At 36.8% G+C, this 23,771-nt stretch overlaps 1 protein-coding gene across 1 annotated transcript in view; it reads left to right on the top strand.

The window, feature by feature from the left end:
- The window catches only part of gfra4a (GDNF family receptor alpha 4a), a 125,619-nt gene that overhangs the window by 80,725 nt on the left and 21,123 nt on the right, over positions 1-23,771 (top strand). Inside the window, exons 2-4 of the mRNA XM_087780505.1 lie at positions 14,876-15,157; positions 16,475-16,555; positions 23,395-23,734. Of these exons, the coding sequence (XP_087636631.1) occupies positions 14,876-15,157; positions 16,475-16,555; positions 23,395-23,734 (703 nt within the window). The remainder of the gene's footprint in view (positions 1-14,875; positions 15,158-16,474; positions 16,556-23,394; positions 23,735-23,771) is intronic.

The following is a 23,771-nucleotide window of genomic DNA, read 5'->3' as shown; positions in this document are numbered from 1 at the left end:
CAAGTTTGTTGCTTGAGACCTTGGCTCATTTGCTGTCTGTTTTTTTTTTTGTAGAAGCCTGTTACGTGTTAGCAGTTTGGGTTGTTAAATTCACAGTAAACATACAGTTATTATGCAACTTTTTACTATAAAATAATGACTATTTGGTTAAAACACGTTTTAATGAATTGCCTGAGACTCTGACTGGTTAATATGTTAACTTATACAACAAAAATAAAATAAAAATGTATATAAAAAAACACAAGACCATTTATTTGTAAAGAAACCAGCCAAGGGCTCCTGCTGATTTAGCGTAATAGTTAGCTAGCATACGTAGCATGCCATGAAAAATAAAAAATAAAAAAGTTAGCATTTTTATGAAGTGCTACTGGATTTTAACATGAATTTTAACAGACTTTCTGACCACCAAAACAATTTAGATAAAAATAATTATGGCTAGTTAGTTGCTTGAGACCTTGGCTCATTTGCTATCTGATGTAAAAAAAAAACATCCAGTTATTATGCAACTTTTAGCTGTAAAAAAAATAAATATATTTTGCTTATTAATTGCAATGTTTAAATTAATTTGTTTGATGCTAATTCCATGAATTAGCATCACACACTTCCCTTGGAAAATTCCAAGTACTTTTCACACGTAAACAGTCCAAAACCCCTTTTCATTGCTTACTTAAAACGCTTTCAATTCCACTTCACGCCCTTGGAGCGCCGAAGAGGCCCCTGTCGCGGAGCGAAACCAAGACTGATGCCCAAGTGTCCGCTGAGCGCTGACACGGAACATGGCTCCGGTTGTCGGCGCTCTCGGCGAGAAAGCCTGGAAGAACCGGCGTGAGACGGTGAGCGTCACTGTCTCTCTGATAAATGAGCTCTGGGTTCCCCCCCTCGTTCCCCGGGACCAACAACGGATCGATTCCCAACCGCCGAGAATTCCCTCTGGGACCTTTTGGCCGTGTGTACAACAGGACGTCTTCTTCACCGGGAGGGATGGATTCTTTGGAATCTTTATGAACTCGTTTGGTTCCAATCCCCAAATTAAAGTTCCCTTCGGGAAAACGCTTTCTCCCGTCGAGGGAACGTCTCTTTAACTTCGCCTCTGGACTTGTTTTTACCTTCTTCCGTTGACGCCCCCCTTCCCCCCCTCTCTCCTCTGAAGGTCCTGAAAGCTCATAGATTCCAGTCGTCTCCCGCTCAGGGCTGAAGGCTCATGGTCGAAGCCGAGAACACAGAGTGACGGAGTGTGTGTAGTTACAGGGCCGCGTGGGATAAAGGATTTTGAATGGCATAGTAATTGTTGATATTGATCTTCGGCACATTCTGACGGCCGCAATTTGATCCTGTCTGATGCTAGTGATAAAGTAAAAAAAAGATGCCCACTGATTCCTTCTCTCGCTTTTGCCTGCTGGCCACAGTCGATATAACGACTCGGGATTACAGTGATTGGAAAAGGTTAGCTCGAGTTCACTGACCTGGAATTTGTTTGAATCCTGTATCCTCGCCTTTCTTCAGGGGCCGATTTAAAAAAGAAAAAATCGATATCTGTGAATATAGCCTAGCGCTAGCAAAATAGTTTTTGATAAAGATTATTCCCTCAATATGCTTGTTATGAATATTTTCTTTTGTTGGGGCGTAACTAATGCATCCCTTTATCGCCTTTAAAAAATACATCTTTAAATGATGAAAAAAACACTAGTATCCACAGTCACGGAAACAATAGCGCGAATCTTGACTGAAAACCCTACAGGATACGTGTTAGAATGCAACGCTAGTATATTTGTTAGGGATTTTCAGAAAATAAATGTTGATTTAAGAAGAAAGTAAAGGGGAAAGAGGGGAAAACTAAATGGTTTGAAGATGAAGGATTAGCTAGCTGCTCAATGAATGTTGTGTTGTTAGCCGTTAGCAGTGAAACTGTTTTTAATTTCAGATTTTTTGGCATTATTTGCGATTACAATATAATTTAAATAGTGTTAAATTGTATTTATTTATGTAAACTAAAATAGAAACTTGATTACCTTATTTTTTATTGGTTTATTATTTATACAGATGATTTATTTGTCCTAAAATGGATAACTCATCCGCATTTTATTATTCCTATTTATTTCTTAATTCCTTGTTAAATATCTAGGTCTATAATTGATTAAAAAGAACAAGTCTGTGATGTTGTTTTTCATTTCAAGATGTGTCGTATTATTTGCGATTTAAAATGAATAAAAAAAATATTGTTACATTTTGTTGTAACATGTGTATTTATTTCAATTTAAGATTTAAACTTGATTGATTTTTTTTTTATTGGTTTATTATTTATTCAGATAATATATTTATCATATTTAATTGATTACTCATCTGCGGTTTATTATTCATATATTTCTTTCTTAATTTATTTATAAGTATCTATGTCTGAAATTCAAATCTCCTGGAAATAAACAAACTAATCTGACGTTTTCTGTTTTTAATTTAAGATTATTATTGGTCATTTGTGATTTAAACTATATTAAAATAGTGTTAAATAATAAGGTTGTTTTTTTTTGAGCTTAATAAAATGTGATTAAGTCGTTTTTTTATTGCTTTATTTTTTGTTCAGAATATTTATTAAACATAGAGTATTTATTGTAATATGCTGAACTGGGGGAACAAAACAAGCATTTTTCATCCAGACATTTCATTATTTTAGTCTCGTCTGTTCACATTCTTTTTTTCAACTTAATTTTCCATTTTGCAGAAGCAACTCGCTTCACCAGAACTCCTCGCCTGGATTGAGAGTTGAGTGAGTCATCCTGCGAGAGAGCACAAGTGTCGTCGCTCTGACAGACAATCATCATTATTGGATGCTTAAGAGAGTTTTCTGCCACAAAGCCTCCATAAATGTACCTTCAGAGGAGGTTGTTAACGCGGCTCCGTGTCGCAATGATTGACGACTGGCGCTGCTGTGCTTGTATCCGGCTCAAATAAAAATAAAAAATCTGTTAGGATGTTTTAGGGTTACCCGGGGAAACGTCCAGAAGGTCATGTACCAACGATCTGGCTAGAAAAGAAAAAAAAATGTTCAAAGTATCAATATAAAGTTAAAGAATATATATTAAAAAAAATAACTTGAGTGTGAGCTTGGCAGGGGTCTGCGCTCGCCAAGGGCTTTTGCGTTAAGATAGACAAGGTTTTCATAGCTAGTTATGTTTAATCCCTAAAATTGTGCATTTAAGTATTAAGTAAGTAATTTTTATTTGTATAGCGCTTTTCCAGACCAGGGTCACAAAGCGCTTAAACAATCAAAACAATATTCAATAAAGTATATATTTTAAAGATCAAGATAAAACTGATAACACAACAGGAGTTCCAGAAAATCAAGGAAAAGCCTGAACAAATAACAAGTACGTAAAATATATATTTGATCCGACTTGTTGTGGACATTTTTATTCTAAAAAGAACGTTTGTCCCATTTAGACAAAGGGTTGCGAGTTCAATGCCAGTTGGAAAAAAACATCTAAGTGACATTATCTTGGTACACTGTCCATGTTTTTACACTTAAACCGTGTTTATTTTACTCCGTTCGCCTACCCTTCATTCACTCGTGAACTAAACCCTTACATATTTTTCCGACAGATCAATGAGTTTTAAATGTCTTTTTAAGAACTACCTTTTCTGATTTTAATTATTTTTCCAAACATTTCTTTTTGAACATGTTTCACTGACATCAATTTGAATTTGCCATAATTATTACAACTTTTGTATTTATGCGTGATGAATCTGTATTTTAAGATTCATGTTGAAATACGAAAATTGCATTGGGAAAGACATTTCAAGGACGATACATGTCTAAAGAAAAGATAGAATCAACCGTCATTTTCTCTCAAAGATATTTTTTGGAAAATGGGATCCATTGTAGAAAAAACCTGCACCTGTAGAGAACAACATTTAAATAAAAAGAAACCAAGTTCAAAGCGATAAAATAGTGCAAATGCAAAGTGCTATTTCTTAGTCAGGGATGTTCGTAGAACAAATTACTTTAATTTTTAATGCAAGTACGAAGAAGGAATAAAGTGCATAGAAGTAGAAGAAAATGCTCTAAAGCAATCTTTGGCTGTGGTGGAGAAATCAAGCCCCCATGTATTGCAGATTCATGTTGTACACCTTGACCTCCAAAATGTGTTGGAAAAGACATTTCAAGTACATTTAAATGACGATAAAAATGGTAGACTCGACCATATTTTTTTCATAAATGGACCATGCTTCTTTTTTTTAAACAATTCATAGTTAAAAGTTATTTTGAAAAACATGCACCTGTCGTTCACCGAATCTCAACACAAGTATCTGCCCCTTTGCTTAGATTAGATTAGATCTCTGGAGATCTCCTTCTGGAAATTAGGTTTCCAGTTCACAGCAGACGATAGAAGGTGCAGCAAGTTTCATAAAAGCAAGAACAAAGTACAAAGAGGTAACAAAGTGCAAATGCAAAGTGCTATTTGTTAGTAAGGGATGTTCATAGAACAAATGCTTTTTTAACGCAACTAAGGAGGAGGAATACATTTCATAGAAGTAGAAGAAAATTCTCAAAATCAATCCGTGGCTGTGGTGGAGAAATCAAGCCCCCCTGTGCATCAACCAGGAGGTTTTGGAAACTGTTGCAACACAAGAAGAAGAAAATAGTTTTATTCTGAAAAGGTTAAAGCTAAAGTTAAAACAAGTTTGTAGTTTTTCAATCTTTCCTTCACTCGTGAACAAAACCCTCACATATTTCTCAAACTGAGAACCAAAGATTTGTAGCAGCTGATCAATCAACTGGAAAATTATTATAATATATTATATTATACAAGGAAAGACTTCAGAAGGTGGCTTTATGAAAATATTTGCCGACAGTGCAGGGCATTAAAAAAGTTAGAAGCAATTTGCGTCATATTTGAATCTTGTGAAATCTGTTATGAGTTATCCAAACAAGAAAGGATGTTTTATTTTAATACCATGACTTTGAATGAAGCTCAGATTCCGGGGACATCGCGCCCGTGAATCCAGTGGATCATTTAACAGCTAAAGAGCCATAGATTTCCCTCCAGAGTTAATTTGACTCCAAATGAATTGTTGTGTTTTGCTTCTGCCGGAGCGATGACTTCGCCAATCAATCGAAACGCGACGTCGGATAAAATGAGTCGGATGTGAAATGCAAAGTAAAACGCTTATTGCCCATTATCGTCCCGTTGAACCGGAGCCGACGCCACAAGATGAATATGATCCTGTCCGACGACAAAAGCCATTGAAGAGGCTGGAGACGAATCCGATACTTTAAATTGAAGATGTTGCTTTAATGTGGTGGAATAACAAACGCGAACTCTCGTCCAACCACAGATGAGTCTTAGACGATCACTGTCAATATTCTAAATACCAATTTTTTGGTTTTTCTAAAAATGTTTTTGAATTACTTTACATTTCACGTGAGTCTTCAATTCATTTTGGTTTACACACACTTTATTTTTCTTTAAAACTTTAGTGAATATAACAACAATAACAATTTTAAAATAAATGTAAAAACTGGGGAAAGTTCTAGCAACAGATTTACTAACTATAATATATATACAGTATATATATATATATATAATATATATACTAAATATACAACAATAAGAAACCAATTTAGAAAATATAAACACTTAAAATAAATGTGAAACTAACATTGATTTCAAAACTTTTTACAACTCCTTCAAACTAATTCTTGAAACACATTTACAAATTCAGGATAAAAATTGAGAAAATGTTTTAAATATGATAACAAAATTTGATAGATAGATAGATGGATCGATGTGATACGATTTGATACGATACGATACTATACTATTGATACGATACTATAGATACGATACTATAAGATACGATACTATAAGATACAAAACTATAGATACGATACTATAGATACGATACTATAAGATACGAAACTATAGATACGATACCATAAGATACAATACTATAAGATACGAAACTATAGATACGATACTATAGATACGATACTATAAGATACAATACTATAAGATACGAAACTATAGATATGATACTATAGATACGATACTCTAGATATGATACTATAGATACGATACTATAAGATACGATACTATAGATACGATACTATAAGATACGATACTATAGATACGATACTATAAGATACGATACTAAAGATACGAAACTATAGATACGATACTATAGATATGATACACTAAGATACGATACTATAGATATGATACACTAAGATACAATACTATAAGATACGAAACTATAGATATGATACTATAGATACGATACTCTAGATATGATACTATAGATACGATACTATAAGATACGATACTATAGATACGATACTATAAGATACGATACTATAGATACGAAACTATAGATACGATACTATAGATATGATACACTAAGATACAATACTATAAGATACGAAACTATAGATACTATACTATAGATACGATACTATAAGATACGATAGTATAGATACGAAACTATAGATATGATACTATAGATACGATACTCTAGATATGATACTATAGATACGATACTATAAGATACGATACTATAGATACGATACTATAAGATAAGAAACTATAGATACGATACTGTAGATACGATACTAAAAGATACGATACGATACAATACAATACGATACAATACAATACGATACAATACAATACGATACAATACAATACGATACGATACGATGCGATAGATACGATACTCTAGATATGATACAATAGATATGATACGATACGATACGATTGGATGGATGGACGGATAAATTTGTCTTTTTAATGTTTGTTTTTTCTCACTATATTAAAGAGGTAGGTTGATTTGTGGCGTCAGTTTTGCTATAAAGTTGATACAAAAAAGTAGGTGACCAAGGAAAGAGCCTTGAGGTACAAAAAAAAGTCAAACAAATGCATTAAAGAGTTGAATTCTCTTGTTCATAATATCCGCAAATCCAGTTGAGCTAAGCTAAAAGGTTCAGAAGCAAATATTATATGTTGAGTCACAAGGTCGTTTCTTCTTTTGTGTGCCGGTACGATTCCCTGCGTCGGTCCGATGGTCGATGTGGAATGAATTTGCTGCGATCGTGCGTCAGAGCAGAAGGAATCCGGTGAAGGTAGAATGCTCTGACCTGTCAATTATAATCTCATGTACAGAACTATTGATGCCTCTCTGTCAGCAGCTCACGCTCGCGCTCACCTCGGGTCACATGGTCGGGTCACATGGTCCAAAGATCGTAGCCTGAGAGAAACACTGTGCCTGGAATCATTCATCAGAACTCTGTGCAATAACATTATTTTTTTAAATAGTGCCACAAAGAGCTTCGTCAGCTTCAAAGTTAGCTTGGACTCTCGCTCCAAAAGTTTCCGTCGCTCCACCGGTAAAACCTCTCACCGGTGTCAGCCGCCCCGTGTCCTCCAGAACTTCAATTTGAGGGGGTTTGTCGAAGTTATAATTGGAGGTTGGTGGCCCACACACCTACACACACACACCCCCACACACACACACACATACATTTGCAATCACAATGTCCTCGTTCTCATACTTTACCCGAGTGTGTGAGTCCAGCCAGACATATTATTAAACAGAGTCATGTGGCTTTAAAAGTCATTCCATTAAAATTTAGTAGCTTTTTTTTTTTTATTCATAAGTTCCACTTAAACTGTCTGTCTGTGCAAAACAACATGACGGGAATTTCAACTGTTTTCAGCTCAATGTTACTGATGACGTATAGTTATCACTAGAAATATATTTTTGCCTCCATCTACATTTTTGTCTGGAAAAAAAACTGCTGGTCACAGCCAATTGTTTGACTCACTCCCTCCCAGTGAACTCAGTCAACTTTTTTTCTTCTTGTCAAACAATGTTTCACGACAGCTTTCCTATTGTCTCACCTGGTTGCATTAAAACTATACAATATTTCAGTTTTTATGATGTTTATCCTGAAAATATAATAAAAAAAACTATTAAGCACCAAAATAAAATATCTTTTATTATGACATATATAAAGAAAATGTGATAAAAAATTTGAAAAACATTTTTTAATGAGGAATATCGAGAATTACCGAAATACCAAAATTACCCATAGAAAAAATACCACAAAAATATACAGTAACTACAACAAGAAGTTTAAACACATAAGATATCTGGAATATAAACTATTTTTGTTGATTGTGGTTAACCCTGGGTCAAGGTGACCCGAAAGGCCGGAAAAAAACATACATGTTTGTGGTATCAATTGTGTCGTATCGGGGTCAATGTGAACGACCTCCACTACTGCATATGTATTTCTGAAAGCCAGAGAGAACACTCACCTTGACCCAGAGACAACACAAGGGATACCACAAGCACATTTTTTTTCGGGCCTATGTGTCTCCTTGACCCTGAGATAACACTAGGTTTAATGGTTTTCAAATATCTTTTTTTTATGAAATATATCCTGAAATGAAATAAAAACATCTTTATACATCCAGAACATCTAATACAAAAATATGAAATACCTTTTTAATGACCTGTATCACAAATATATTATTACATACTACCAACATACCAAGTACAGGAAATATAAAAGACAATAAACACCATTTCAACCCCTTTTGTTTATTATAAATTGTTAATTATGTCCAATTTCAATTTAATCTATACCAAAGAAATACATATTTAATGATAATGGTTCCCAGGTTTTTAGGTTATATGCTTCTCAAATATATTTAAAATATATACAGAAAATTTCATTAAATACCAAGTACAGAAAATAGCAAAGAAAATAAACATACTTACAAAGAGTAAGCAACCAGAAGCACTTTCAAAATGGCAAATATCGAGATGTTTCGAATTGCTGTTTCACAGCAGGGTGAACAGGAGGGGGCTCAGCACACCCCTGAAAATAACCACTGGGTGGTGTTTTTGGAGTGGTTTGGATGTTTTTTTTTTGGTAAAGTTGATAAAGTAGATACAGAAAAAGATCTACAATCTAGTCTTGATCCGCATTGTGTGAACCTACGTTTCTTATGTGGCTACGACTAACTGTTCAAGGAACTCGGTAGTGATGATTGTAGGAGCCACAGGTCAAGCAGGTTTGGAACATCTGTCTTTATGTCGGCAGTCGTTGAAGATGTTCTCAAGACCCTCTGACAGCTCAGCGGCTCAGTCCCTCAGAACCATGGGAGGTTGTCAGCTTCTTTCCATGCGATAATCTTTCGTTGGAACTTTTCCACTTCACAAGGCATCCCTCCTAAGGTGCTCGTCCCCTGCCGGTGGTTGTGAGTGTTCTCCTGGCAGGGGGGAAGGCCGGGGTCTCACGGGCATTGTCAATCTCTTCTTTTGTAATCTATGATGCACTTTACGCCCCTGCAACTAGCTCAGAGGGAGGTGGGGAAACGACCTTGAATTCTTAGAGCTTAAGTGCTCTTGGGCCCCTTTTAGTCGACGGTTTCCTGTTCGAGAGCTGTCATGGAAATACAGAGTTTGTGGCTTTCAAAGACCAGATCGGAGGGGGCGCCAAGAGCCTTTAAAAAACTATTATTGTGAACTCATTTTCCAGGTTATCAATGTATAGAGAATATAATCTGTTAAACAACTGACCTCACAGTGATGGTTTGGTGCAGGAGGTCAACTTGATCAGGCCAAGGGATAAAAGGGCAGAAGAAGAAGACGTCCGTGATTCAAATATTTCCAACTTTATTCCAGAATTTCAGCTCGTTTGCAGGGGGGCAAAAGACAGAAAATTCAACTAGTTCCAATTCCATTTAATTTTAAGGGGGTGAAAGAGGTGTTGCCCTGAGAAGTTTTAAAGGTCCAATTTAAATAAATTCATGAAATATTTATTATATATAAAATAAAGATGATTTCCAGAATTTCAGCACCTTCTGGTAATGGTAAGGGGGCGATAGACACCCCTGAAAATGGGGGAGTAAGAGGAACAAGAAGATCCTGCTGAAAATTCCAATATGCCCGATTTCAAAAAAAATCTCTCATGTTATTATGTCGTCTTTATTTAATAAATACTATAATAAATAGGATTTACAGAATTTCAGCTACTTTTCTTTGTAAGGAAGCGAAAGAGGTGCAAAAGATCCCACTGAAAATTCAAATACGCCCGATTTCAATAAAATTCACTCATGTTAATATATTTTGTCTTTAATAAATAATAAAATGAACACTATTTGCAGAATTTGAACTAGTTTTGTTATTTGTAAGGGGGCAGAAGACACCTCTAAGAATTCCACTTAAATTTCAATATAATTTATACCATATTTAATACATGATATAATTCCAGAATTACATCTACTTTTGTTAATTGTAAGGGGGAGAAAGAGGTGCAAAAGATCCCAGTGAAAATTGAAATTTTAATTTGAATAAAATTCATCAATGTAAATATATTTCGTCTTTAATAAATACTAAAGGATTTGCAGAATTTCAGCTACTTTTTTTTCATTGTTAGGTAGCAAAAGACTTATAATTTGCCATTTTTAATTTCATTTATTTGGCTCAATTTTGGGGGTTTTCAAATCGTTTTTTAATATATATATATATAGGTAACACTTGGAAGTTTAGCTCGTATTAATTGTTGCAGAATTCCGATGAAAAAAAACAGTGATACCTCAAAAAATGTTGTTTTTTTAACCCAAATCTATGTTGTAAAATTCCGGTAACACACATATGGGTAACATGTCAATATTGCACATTTAAATTGAACATTGACAGTGAGATGACGCTCAAGTTTAGGATGATTGACATGATTAAACGCCAACATCGGTTCTTTCTCTACCTTAAGAAAAACCTCTGCATAGCGACAGAAATATCTGGCCTAGTTTATCTTTCATGTCAGCAGCATCTCAATTCAACACGGGGGTCATCAAGGGAAATGTTTCCTTCTTTTTTTTCTTCGCTCCAACCTGATGTTTTCTACAGGATAATGAAGGAATATTCTCTCTTTTCTTTCTTTGGTCAAGTGTTAGATTTTCCCATTGAAGGAGGCTTTGCCTCGGTAGCTCTGCCCACAGGGGGATTAGCTCAAACAATGCGATTATTTCCCTCCTTCAGAAAAATGGTTGAACATAAATGTTGTTGTAAGAGTGGGCTCATGCACGAGTGCAGAAAATAGAAAAGCACCCACAGACAAGATTTCCTTTTCAATGGATGGAGCCCAACTCTGGCAAAACAGATTTGAATGTGGTCGGGAAAGAGTGAAAAGGTTTTCCCCGCGCGAGCTGCAGTCGAGAGATAATGCTGGTGTTGTGCCGGCGCTCAGCAGGGTTTTCGGAGGAGAGCGCTACATGCATGCTGCTAATGCTTCAATGTTGACTGTCAATAAAAGTGCTTCTCCTGTTGGGCTGGAGGAAGAAAAAAAGAGATAAAAAAAAAGGCCACAAAAAAAATATAAATGGAAAAACTTTTAAAAACTCTGAAGACGATGATATCAATAAGCAATTTGAAAATAATAATAAGAGGGTTAGGGACGGAGTGTAGGGGTGAATTTTGAACAGCCGGAAATTTATGAAATAGATCGTATCTTGTTTTTCTAACGTTTCTGAAATATTAAATAAAATAAAATGCATTTAATTATATTTAATACGGCGACTGCTTGGAGTTGATATTAAATAAGAATGAATGGCTTTTAGGATCAAAAAATGGTCATGTTTTTGGAGATTAGGGGCTGATGAAGCTTCATGAAACATGTGTTTTAGAGGTCAGTAGGTGGCGCCGTTAGTTTAAATATGAAGTGATGTTTCATTAGAAGAGTTGTTTAAAACAAAGGAAAAATACAAATAATGATACTTTGATATGTTTCATGAAGCTTCATCACTACAATCAACTTCCAACTTAAAAGTTAAGTTTTGACTCCAATTAAGATTAGAACATGTATATGTATGTCTATATAGGTCGTCAGTATTGATACTATGTTCCTATATTTTCAGAGTGACCTTTAAAAGTAAGTATAATAAAAAAAAACATGGTGTGCAGACCAGGTCGATGACGGCGAGGAAGACGTTCTTTTGTCATATTTTCTTGATTCATTCCTGGAGCGTCTTCACTGAAATAACACACAAGTTTTCCACCTTAACAAAAGGGTAAAATCCTCAAACTCTCCTGCCCTTTTGACTTCTCCTGCGGCAACTTCACTTGAGTTTCATTTCATCTTAAATGTCATCATCAGTGAAAATGTTGCTTTATGATTTGAAAGAAAAAAAAATGTAATAATGTGTTTCCAGATGAAGAAAGATAAGAAAAATGTTTTAACATTTGCTTTTGTTTGGTTTTAGATGAAAGACGCACAACAAGCGCAGTCACTTTGAAGTTTTCCACATTTTAAGGCAGTGTTTTTGTGTGTTTTAAAGATTAAATTAAGTAAATCTCTATTTAAATAACGAACATACACACTCTTTTTTACAATAATAAAAACAAAATTTATAGTTTCTATCTTAGAAAAAAGTTTACATTTGTGTGTCAGCAGGGTAAACAGGAAGGGTCTCAGCACACCCCTTGTAAAAGTTTCAGTTTGGGTGTATCTTGTTGGATGGTTGATTCAAAATAGTTTTGTCTTTCATTCGTTATGTCTTATAAAAGATTATTTGATTTTAATGTGTTTGACTCCAACTGCCTCACCCTAATAAGAAGATACTTAACAGTTACATATGGTATTATTAATAAGGAAACTGTTTCTGTTTTGCTCAAGAATCCTTTTTTTCCTTCGCATATGTGTAGTTTAGAAATATTATAAACATTTTTTAAACCAATATTTTCTTATAACGATGTTCACAGTAATAAGGCACTATAGTTTAAATAAGAAAATTATCATTATTATTGTGAAAAAAAGGGAAGTACATGGAAGTTCCAATTCCATAAGTAAGTTAGGCCAGTTTAAGTCACCAACTAAGGAATTTGTCACAAAATGTTACATTTTTATTGAGCGTAGTGTCTTTAGCCATAAACTGTCGACGATAAGTTTTTGCCATTCGTAAAGTGAAGTGAAAAATGTCATTGGGTTTCATGGAAATTCCCGAGTTTGTCGAACACAGGATACAGAAAAGTCACCATCAGTGCAACAAATAAGACGTTAGGGATGAGTCGCACGTGTGTGTCTATGATACAAGGTGACGATAAAACCTGAAGAAATCTAATAATAATCAAATCAAACATAGAATCAGAAGGATGGAGTCTATCGTTCATCAAATGTTGTTGTTGTTTTTTAGACAAACTACTAAGGTTAGCGAAGACTTTGTTAGTAAAACACCAGCTTTACTTCATGCATGTTCAGCCCTCTGCAGTAAACAGTGTTTGCTCTGGTCTCGTTAAATTGTGTTGTGGGAAACCGACTTTTCTAATAAGACGCTAACAAGCAACAGTACTGCTGTCAAAAACACACTAAGCGCCTCTTTCCTCTAATAGGGTCAATGATTCTGTTTAGAAACAAAAAAACATATATAAAGCTGCATCATTAGTGTTTGTTCTCCGTACAAGACTTCAACGTTTTGTTTCACGTCTACTTTATTCTATTCTCATTTTGCGGTGGGAAAAAAAAAAGAAAAAAAAAGCAGCTGCTAAAAAATGACTTTGCGAGACTGTGAGTCGCCACGGGCCGCTTTGGGAATTGTCTTTGTAAAGTGTTTGTTCTGCTCAAAGTCTTCATCTTTCTCGACGCAGAGTCCAGAATGCAGCTAATGACTGTCTCGCTGTCAGTGCGGCTCATGATTGATTCTTTTTTTTTTCTTCTTCCTTTTACCCGGTTTAGAAACTCAGACCATGGTGGCATTTTTTTTCTCCTTCTATTATGACCTCCTAGAATTATTTTCGTGTTTTAAGGGCAGATTTGCTTGGATCACACCAGCTTGCTCAAATAACTCCTGTGTGCTACTGAGGCTTTTCCACAGAGACTTACTTTTACATGTAAAATCTGTTCAAACATGACTCTTTACACCAGGGGTTTTAAAGGCTTCATAAATATAGGCGAATGGCCAAATTTGGCCCCTGATCCCACTTTATTCAAGCCATCCTTGCGTAATGAATATTCTGTATATGTAAATATAGTATAATTATGCAATATTTGCTTAAAAAAGGGGAAAAAAATAGATAGCTATTTTCCCGCTTGAGGCCTGCAGTCCATACTTGATCCTTCTCTTTTTGGAAGCTTCTGGATTTTGAGAGCGTGGAAATGTTGCACTGAATGTTCCATGACACTAAATAAACACATACATGTCAATTCAACCAATAAAAATTTATATCGACGCCTATATATCTTTCCACGATACTTTATCTTTATATTTGATATATATATATATATTTATATATATATATATATATATATATATATATTTAAAACAAATAACGATAGTTTTACTGTTTATAGCTCAATAATGTTTGTGTAAAATTAAATAATTCTATTTTTTTACCATTAACATGCAAATATTCACTCAGTTTTTTCATTTTTGTGTTGCAATTAAACTTCAAGCCTTAGCCAAAGCTAAATGAACATTAAAATCTTATTAGATCCTGGCGATGACTGAGGATGAGAGGATACAGTCGACTCAAGAGGCTTTTAAAGCTGATGTTTGGACATATTTTGGTTTCAAAACAAATCAGTTATGACTTCGTCAAGAGTCATGTGGTCTGTAAATTCTGCAACACCAGAGTCAAGTACTCGACAATACTACAGATATATCTTGGATAATCCTCCTCCTGCTACCGATGTTGTTTTAATGGAGACACACATTTGAACCTGATTGTTTTTTCAGATGACGACGCTTGTAATTTCATGCAAATATGAAACCCAATTTATATTTGATCGTCCGCGCTATGACTCGGTGGATATTAACTCATTTACGAGCCGCTCCTTGAATTCAAATCAATGGTTTCCCGACCATCCTTGTGTCGGCAGGTGTTCCTTGCGTCCTTCTTTCGGAGGTGACCCGCGACTGCCTGCGAGCCGGCGACGTCTGCTCCGGCGACGACACCTGCAGCCCGCGGCTACGCACCCTACGGCAGTGCGTGGCGGGAGACGGCAGCGTAAAGCTGGGGCCCGGGGCCAGGAACCAGTGCGAGAACGCCATGACGGCGCTGCTGTCCACGCCGCTGCGCGGCTGCCAGTGCAAGCGAGGCATGAAGAGGGAGAAGAACTGCTTGAGCATCTACTGGAGTCTCCACCAGTCGGTGCTTCACGGTGAGTTTGTGTCTGCAACATCAACCTTTTTTTAACTAGAAAAGCAGTTCTACTTCATGCATGTTCTGCCCTCTACAGGCAAGTTCTGTGGAGGGCATGCTTTCTTAGAACCATGGTTAGATGTGTAATCAAGGGTTTAGAACTTTAGAACTAAAAGGCTGAGAATCACTTGGATTGTGGCTTCTCTTATATAGTCGATGAAGTTATAACCTTTACATTCATTCATTCATTCATTCATTCATGAAACTTTTAAGTCGTTTTTTGCACCTCCGTCAAAGGTTATGTTTTTGTTTGCATATGTCCCTTTCTTTCCATGTTAATACGGTACTGAAGTTAAGCTTATTTTAGTTTATTTAACCCTTTTGTTCTCTCTGGGTCAAGGTGACCCAGTAGCCTGAAAACAAATGTGTGTGTGGTATCCCTTGTGTTGCCTCTTGGTCACAACTTCCCTGGCTTCCATAAATACATATACAGTGGTGGAGGTCTTTCATCTTGGCTTAAGGTAACACAAGGGATACAAAAACACATTTGTTTTAGGGAAAATATCATTGGCGATAGATCTTTCCACAATACTGTACCTATATATTCGACAGTCCTAAATAGATAATCAAATAAATAACCATAGTTTTACTCTTTATAGTTTTTTTACAATTAAAATATTCACGCCATTTTTTCAATTTTGTGTTGCAATTAAACTTTAAGCCGCTAGATTGCAGCAGTCATTACGTCCTCCAAAGTTAAATGAACATTGAAATCCAGCGAGATCCTGGCGATGACTGAGGACGAGAGGATACAGTCGACTCCATCAGCTTTTAAAGCTGATGTTTGGACATATTTTGGTTTGATAACAAATAAAATGAGTTACGACCTCAAAAGTCATGTGGTCTGTAAATTCTGACAACACCAGAGTCAAGTACTCGACAATACTACAAATATATTCTTGTTTCTACAGTATCACAATATATATATTTATATATATCGAATCATAATACCGATTGTATTGCCAGATTCTTGCCAATACACACCCCTAGTGCTTTAAAGTCTCCTGAAATTAGATCCTTGGCTGAGGTATGCGCTGTAAAAGTGCCTACTTTAAGTAGAAAATGTGATTTCTAATCTTTGCATAAATAAAAAAATAGAACTTCGTTCTAAGAAAGAAAGTACATGTTCTTTTAAAATCTACAACATAGCTGACAAGTAAAACTTTTTTTTTTCTTAAGTGTTTGATTTCGAGTCATCGATTGGCTCGTCGCGCGGTCTTAGCGGATTAAGCTAAATTTAACGGCAGCGTGGGAATCATCAGTGGTGTGTTCGCAGGTCTGAGCCTGGTGGAGGATTATCCGTACGAGCCGGAGGAACGCGGCTCCGATTACGTTCGGCTGGCATCCATCGCCGCAGGTGAGTTCGACGGCACAACACCAGGCGAATTAAACAATATCAATAAGATCATAACTGTCCTCCCGGAGCCCGTCGCCGCCTTAAAAAAAGAGATGTCACCATTTTTCCGGAAGATTAAACAGGTTTTGTTTTTTTGAAGCCCAAACTTGGCTTCTTTCTAGCTGGCGCTCCTGTAGGCGAGCCTCGGGGCCGGAGCATGCTGCTGTTGGCCCCGGGGCTCCGATTAATTACCTACTTATTTAAATGTGTCTGGCAGCGAAGAGACTGGGGGAGGAAACAGGAGTGTGGAAACAAAAAATAATTGCCAGAAGCTGAATAAAGGGAGGATGAAGGGATTTCAGAAAGATTTTGTTGCAGGAAAAGTTTTCCGAGCTCTGATGCTATAAATAGCGGTAGATCGTCTGTAAAGAGTTGAGTTGTGCAACAAGAAGAACACAATACATAAACAATTCAATGTTTTCATAGCAGCTCTATTCTGGTTGTCCGGCGTCGGTTCGCATCATCGCTCCTCTCTTCCTCCTGTCTCGGATATAAATAGATAAATGTTAAAACACTTTTCTGACTCCACTAAATTGATGTGGAATGAATTAAGAAGTGCTGGAGCTTGTGTTCGACCTGTTTAAGTCACTCTGATTCAGACCTCGCTTGCACTTGTATTACCGCTGCCAAGGAGTGGCCCAGATTTAATTTTTTAGTTTGTTAACTACAATATTTCTAACCGCTGTTGCTCAGAACCAACAAAGCTAGAAAAACTTTTTTGTGTGTTTTTTTCCACATTTTTTGTTGCATTGTTACTTACTTGTTGGAATGTTGGAATATTTTCTTTCTTCAATAATGGATGAAGTTATTTTCTATTTTCTATCTTTTATCTTTTTTCATATAGTTCTGATGGTTTCAGTATTTTCTTGTATGGCTTCTGAATCAAAACTATAAATGAGTATTTAAAGTGTTCAGAACTGGCAAAAAAAGGCAATCTAACTGTTTTTTAGTTTTGCAAGACAACACATTTCCATACGCACAAATTTTGGTGGTAGCAAATATTTTTGGGATTTTTGGCTTCTGACCGCTGCCACTCAGAACTATAAATGAGTATTTAAAGTGTTCAGAACCGGCAAAAAAAGGCAACCTAACTGTTTTTTAGGTTTGCAAGACAACACTTTTCCATACGCACAAATTTTGGTCGTAGCAAATAATTTTTGGATCATTGTTTTAATACAAAAAGAGACTTAAGAATTTAATTCAATGACGCCGGAATGTTTTCATTATTATTTTTCAAAAAATTTCAAAAGGTTCTGGTGGTTTCAGTGTTTTCTTGTATGTCTCCGAAACGCTGCCTTATATTACTAGACATAGTATAATAGTAAAAAACCTTTATGTGACAATAAGTGACACCAGAACTTGTATTTTGTTGTTTGTCGAAAAACAATATTCCTCAATAATTGATTTGCTTTATTAGGTCGTTTTCAGCCTATTTGTTCAGGCTTTTCCTTGATTTTCTGGAACTCCTGTTGTGTTATCAGTTTTATCTTGATCTTTAAAGTATATACTTTATTGAATATTGTTTTGATTGTTTAAGCGCTTTGTGACCCTGGTCTGGAAAAGCGCTATAAAAATAAAAATTACTTACTTACTTACTAATTGAAAAAAATATTGTGGAAAAGCTAAACAAACCCATTTGCTGATTTAAAAACCTAAACATTTATTCTTTAATGCCACTTTCCTGAATAAATCATTTTTCCCCCCCAAAAAAATACAAAATTAATGACTAGTATTCTATTACTAGAATAAGGACATTTTTATTTTTATTTACACAATCGCTATAAGTAAAAACTTTTTTTTTAATAACTTGTTAATTTTTAATTGATAAATAAAGCTCCTTGGCAGAGGTATACAGTGTCCAGTGTTTGTTGTATTTTTGTTTTGTTCTGCAGTTCAGGTTGTAAAATGTGTATAAAGTACTACTAAGCCACGAACAACATTGTTTTCCTACATCGATTAACACGTAAATATAAATCTATTTTACTACCTCTCTAAATTTATCGTTGGTTTTTTTTCCGCTTTCTTTCCGTGGATGTATTTCTACATGAAAATCCAGCTTTTATCTGCTTTAGATTTTAATCAGCAGTCGTGGATTATCAGCGTAAGATCGTGTAAAAGAACCCGAGACCCTTCATTTGTGTTATCGCTTCACTGTGACCGATTCATTTCAACGCGCTGTCGGAGCTTTTATTGTGGAAGATCGCAGATACGGGGGAAAATGTATTTCTAGGTGGCAAAGGATGGAAGACGAATGCCTGAACACTTGTGTTCTGAAGTCCACGACACTTGATTAAGTTAATAAAAAACACTCAATAACGTCGTTCCCGAGACCCGGAACGAACCATCAATCATCCTCCAGGGAATACCGTCGGGTCAGAGTCGACGTCCACGTCGTGCGTCTTGAAGGGTCGGCTGTCAAAACAATAAAGACTTGATTAATCGATGTTATTCCGTCCTTATTGAGGCTCCGGCTCCACCGGAGCGCTGACCCTTTTCAAAGACGCGTCACAGCTCATCATATTTTGAGCCGTTATCGAACCTGCCGAGTGATTCATCCATTATAATGAGCCATAAGTTTTATACTCACGCCCCCGCTGTGCGGCTTCAGGTCTAAAGCCGTCCAGCACAAGAGCTCTTTGCTGGATGAATGACTTGGAAATACTCGTGGCGAGGACGACGGAGGTCTTTGTCCGAGTCCAGAAAAAGGTCCCTTTATTTATTTTTTTAAGAGATGGTTCAGGGTCAGAGAGGATAAAAGACAGGACGTATAATGAAAGATGTAGAGAATTTAGAGCGCTATATAATAAGTATATTCATTCACACACAATGGTAGCAGTAGGCCGCGACGCCAGCTCAACCATCAATTCCAGGGTTAAGTGTCTTGCTCAGGGACACAAACATATATGAAATAACTTTACATATATCATGTATATTAGTTTATTTCATTAACCTTGTAGCAACTGCCTGTAAAATCATTGTATACAAATATATATCATTTATTTATTATTTATGAATGTTTTAATTGATCAAAGAAGTACAAAACCGGTGAATAACAACTCACTAATGGGATTGTTTTATGAATTTTTATATGGAGCATTTAGCCCAAAATAGTCAATCACAGAGCTATCAATCCAATGTAGAACACACGTTAACTGCTAAGCTAATTGCTAAGCTAATTGCTAAGTTGTACTGTACTAGCCAAACACACAAACAAAGTACTATTTCAAGATGCTTTTTTGTCTCCCCAAATTCAAAACCTTCTCTTTTGAAAGTGATTAAGTTAAGGTATAGATTAAATTCAAAATTCACTCCTTTTTTTTCCTCACTCTCATGTCGACTAATGGTTATTTTCGGTTCCTTTTGAGAGTTATAGACAAAAATGTTTGTTCATATGAAGGTCGTGGACGGCGCTCACTTTTCTTCTTCCGAAAAGACGCTTCAAAAACATCCAAATACCTCCATAGTGCTCTTGTATTGAAGCCTCGACATTAGCAATTTTAATGGACAAAATCCACGTTTAACGCTTGTTTTTAGCAGAAAATAATCATCTTTTAAGTGAAAAAAGTAACACATAAGACATAAGGAGCAGAAATAACAAGAAAAAGAGAAATAAAAAATTCTATGATTGTATGTTACAGAGCCCCAGACAAAACTTTGCCACAAAATAATAAGAAGACATATTTTTTGTTTGTGAAATGCTCCAGATAAATAAATATATTTCAAAGGTCTTAGATATACCTACGTTAAGAGGACATTGCTACGTGAAGTTATCACAAAATTTGAATTTTTTTTTTATTTGCTTCTAACAGAGTTAACTGCATAAAAATACCTTTCCTCGCTTTAAAAGTGTAGTTTGCGTTGATTTAATTAGACACAAGAAGTTCATGAGGTGTGATGAAAGACGCTCGCGAGCTGACGGGTGAGACGTTAGTGAGTTTGACCTCAGTCAGTCAGTCGAGAACTCTGCAGCTGGATAATTGGAGATGTTGTGAAATAAAAACGTAGCTTTATATAACAGCCTTATTTTTATATTGTTTTGGCAGCAGAAGTGAACAAAAACAATATACAGTTTAAATATATACTTTAAAAGGTCAAGACACATAAGAAAAACACAGGAGTCTGAGAAAATCGGGGAAAAGTACAAATAAAAGTGTCTTAAGATGTTTCTTGAAGGAGTCAGTAGATCATCAAACACAGACGAAGATTAGGAGCAACAGTCTGGAAGGATTTCTCTCTTCTGGTCCTGAACCGTGTTCAGGAACCATCAGTAGATTCTAATCCACAGACCTCAGAGCCCGAGCTGGGGTGTAAGGCTGGATCAGATCACTGATGGAAGGTCTGATCATGAATAGATCTGAAAGTAAGAATGAGTATTTTAAAGTTGATCCTGAAAGAAACTGGCAGCCAGTGAAGAGTTTTAAGGATCGGAGAAATGTGAGTTCTTCTACTAGAGCAGGTCAGAATTCTCGCTGCAGAGTTTTGTATTAACTGAACAACAAAAATAAGCTGTTGCAATAGTCTAAACTAGAAGAAACAAACGTATAGATTTGTCCAATTTTTGTTGAAAAATAAAGAGATTTATGACTAACAATGATAAACAGATTGCATAAATAAAATCTTTATGCAAGGAGTAATATGGAAACATCGCCCCCTAGGTGTAAAATCACACGGCATTAATAGCAACGTTGCTTTTTTTCTTCTAATTAATGTGGAAAAAGAGCCAAAACAGATGGATTGCTTGAAGTGTTGCTTATTTGTTGGCGGGAACCCTTTGGTGTTGGTTTGACTGTTAGAGCTTTGAGGATGAGCCGCCACAGATACCGATCCAAGCTCATTCCTTTTTTGTTTTGCTTCGTTTCAGTTTGGAAAAATGACCATATAAACCCCGAAATAAATTCTTGGTTGAGTGCCAAATTATGACCTAACACATCAGTTTGTTGTTTACACATTGTTTACACAATGTTGTTTAGTAACCGTTTGGGAAAAGATCAAAGCAGGATATTAAAAATTGATTTGAAAACCAAATAACCCAAAAGAAAACTTTGAGGTTGGAAAAAAATGAAAAAGTAAGTTCAGGTGGATTATGGGAAATTTTCCTCATTTAACATTACTATTAACAATTCTGAGTTCAATGTGTTGATTTAAGTGTGTCTTAAAAAGATCATACAAAACTCTATTTTCATTGAAATATTGACATCAGAAAATGATCTTAAGCCCCGCCCACTGAAAACATTTTCTGAAGATTAAATCTTGTTTACCATAACCATGCGGATGTGATTGGTTAAACATCAAGGTTTGTCACCGGGCGTCATCAATCCTGGAAGTCTCCACTTCCAAGGGACTAGTTGTATAAACAAAGCGGGGTGTGATTACATTATCACATCATAATGGACTCTCGTAACCTCTCGTTCGCCCAGATTTCAGAAGGGGGAGAACTTTAGTAACAATCACATAAAAACATGGTCATGATGAGGGACTTACTGCGTCTTAGAGAGAAAGACTTATATTTAAACAAGAGAGTGAGTCAGGAGAGTTTTTACATAAGTTGACCTTTAATTTGATTGTTTTGAGGTGGAGGGAGTGTTCTGACCCTCTTTTCATCCTCCTACAATGATCAACATCAGCTGAAATCATGGATACTTCACTTACTTAATAATGCTTGGGAGTCTTGAAGAAATTAATATCAGACAGACATAAAAATGTATAAATAATTAGATAATCGTTGAACAATGGTTGGTTGGTTATCCCTGGATTAGTCGAGCCCACACTGGATTTATCCAGGATTACAATTTTTTCTTCAGTTCTTTCCCAAACGACCACCAACGAAACAATGCGTCTGTGCCCCACAGCAGTACAGATGACCATTCGGAAATTGGATGTGTCGTTAAATATGAAGGAAGCGGCTCGGCCACCGGTAAACAATGACGCCTGTCAGAAGCTCCGCTAGTTCCGCGAGTCTTGGAAAGTAAAAAGAATCACCTCGGAGCTGGTGTGGTCAGTGGAAGTTATTAGGGCCTCCCTGCTCGGCGCTGTGGCTTCCTATCCGTCCGGCCCACCCTCAAGACAGCTTAGCGGTTAGCTCGAGAACAACCTGTGCTTTGTGAAGGGTTGTTAGCTCGCTCTCCGAGGCCATCCATACTTGATATGACAGCTCGGTGAGAGCTGAACTACGGGCAGTTTACAGACTAATGAGCAGCTCCGTCTGCCAGAGGAGTTCAGCATCATCGTGGTATCGAGTGCGAGGTCGCTTGGGGAAGAAAATGATAGAACGGGATGTAAAGCTGAAGAAAGAAAGGGAGATTTTTCCTAACGTCAAAAAGAGGTTCCTCATTAGCAAGGGAGTTAAGATTGAGGGGGGGGGGGGGTGTTGAGAAATGAGTTGAAGGTTGAGCTAAAACGATAAACGGGAGAGAGAGAGAGCGGCGGAGTTTGGGTTGAACGTAAACAGCAAAAGAGGAAGATGTTGAGAGAAGCTCGTCGTTGATCACAGAGTTAAGATGGAAGGCAGATGGTGTAGAAACGCTAATAACTAGACATCGGCTCGATGAGCAGCTCCGTCAGGGTCGCGGGTTTGCATTAACCTCCCGGAATACGATATTCAGAACCAGGGCGTTCGCCGCTCGGTTCTGAGCCGATGTTCTATTCATTGAAAAGAGGCCTGACAAGCTATCCGAGAAGATTATTCCGCGGGATCAACAAAGCAATTGAATGACGAGATGCACGTCGATACCGACTGCTATTAAGTCTCTGAACCTCCGCTAAACAAGGGATTCATTGAAATGGTTTTTGTCTCCGTCCAGAGTCCGAGGTGACCACCGTGAACCGCTGCCTTGACGCCGCCAAGGCGTGCAACATCGACGAGACGTGCCAGAAGCTTCGGACGGAGTACGTGTCGTCCTGCATCCAGCCGTCGGCCCGCTCGGGCCCCTGCAACCGGCCCAAGTGCAACAAGGCGCTGAGGAAGTTCTTCGACCGCGTCCCCCAAGACTACACCCACGAGCTGCTGTTCTGTCCCTGCACCGACACCGCCTGTTCGGAGCGCCGCCGCCAAACCATCGTGCCGTCGTGTTCGTACGAGGAGAAGGAGAAGCCCAACTGTCTCGCCCAGGTGCGAGTGTGCAAGTCCGACTACGTGTGCAGGTAAAACTATGTCTTTTTTATCTCAGGTTGACATTTA

This window comes from Callionymus lyra, chromosome 18, assembly GCF_982586985.1.
Source record: "Callionymus lyra chromosome 18, fCalLyr1.hap1.1, whole genome shotgun sequence".
Lineage (NCBI taxonomy): Eukaryota > Metazoa > Chordata > Actinopteri > Syngnathiformes > Callionymidae > Callionymus > Callionymus lyra.
This window is presented reverse-complemented; position numbering and strand designations above follow the sequence as displayed.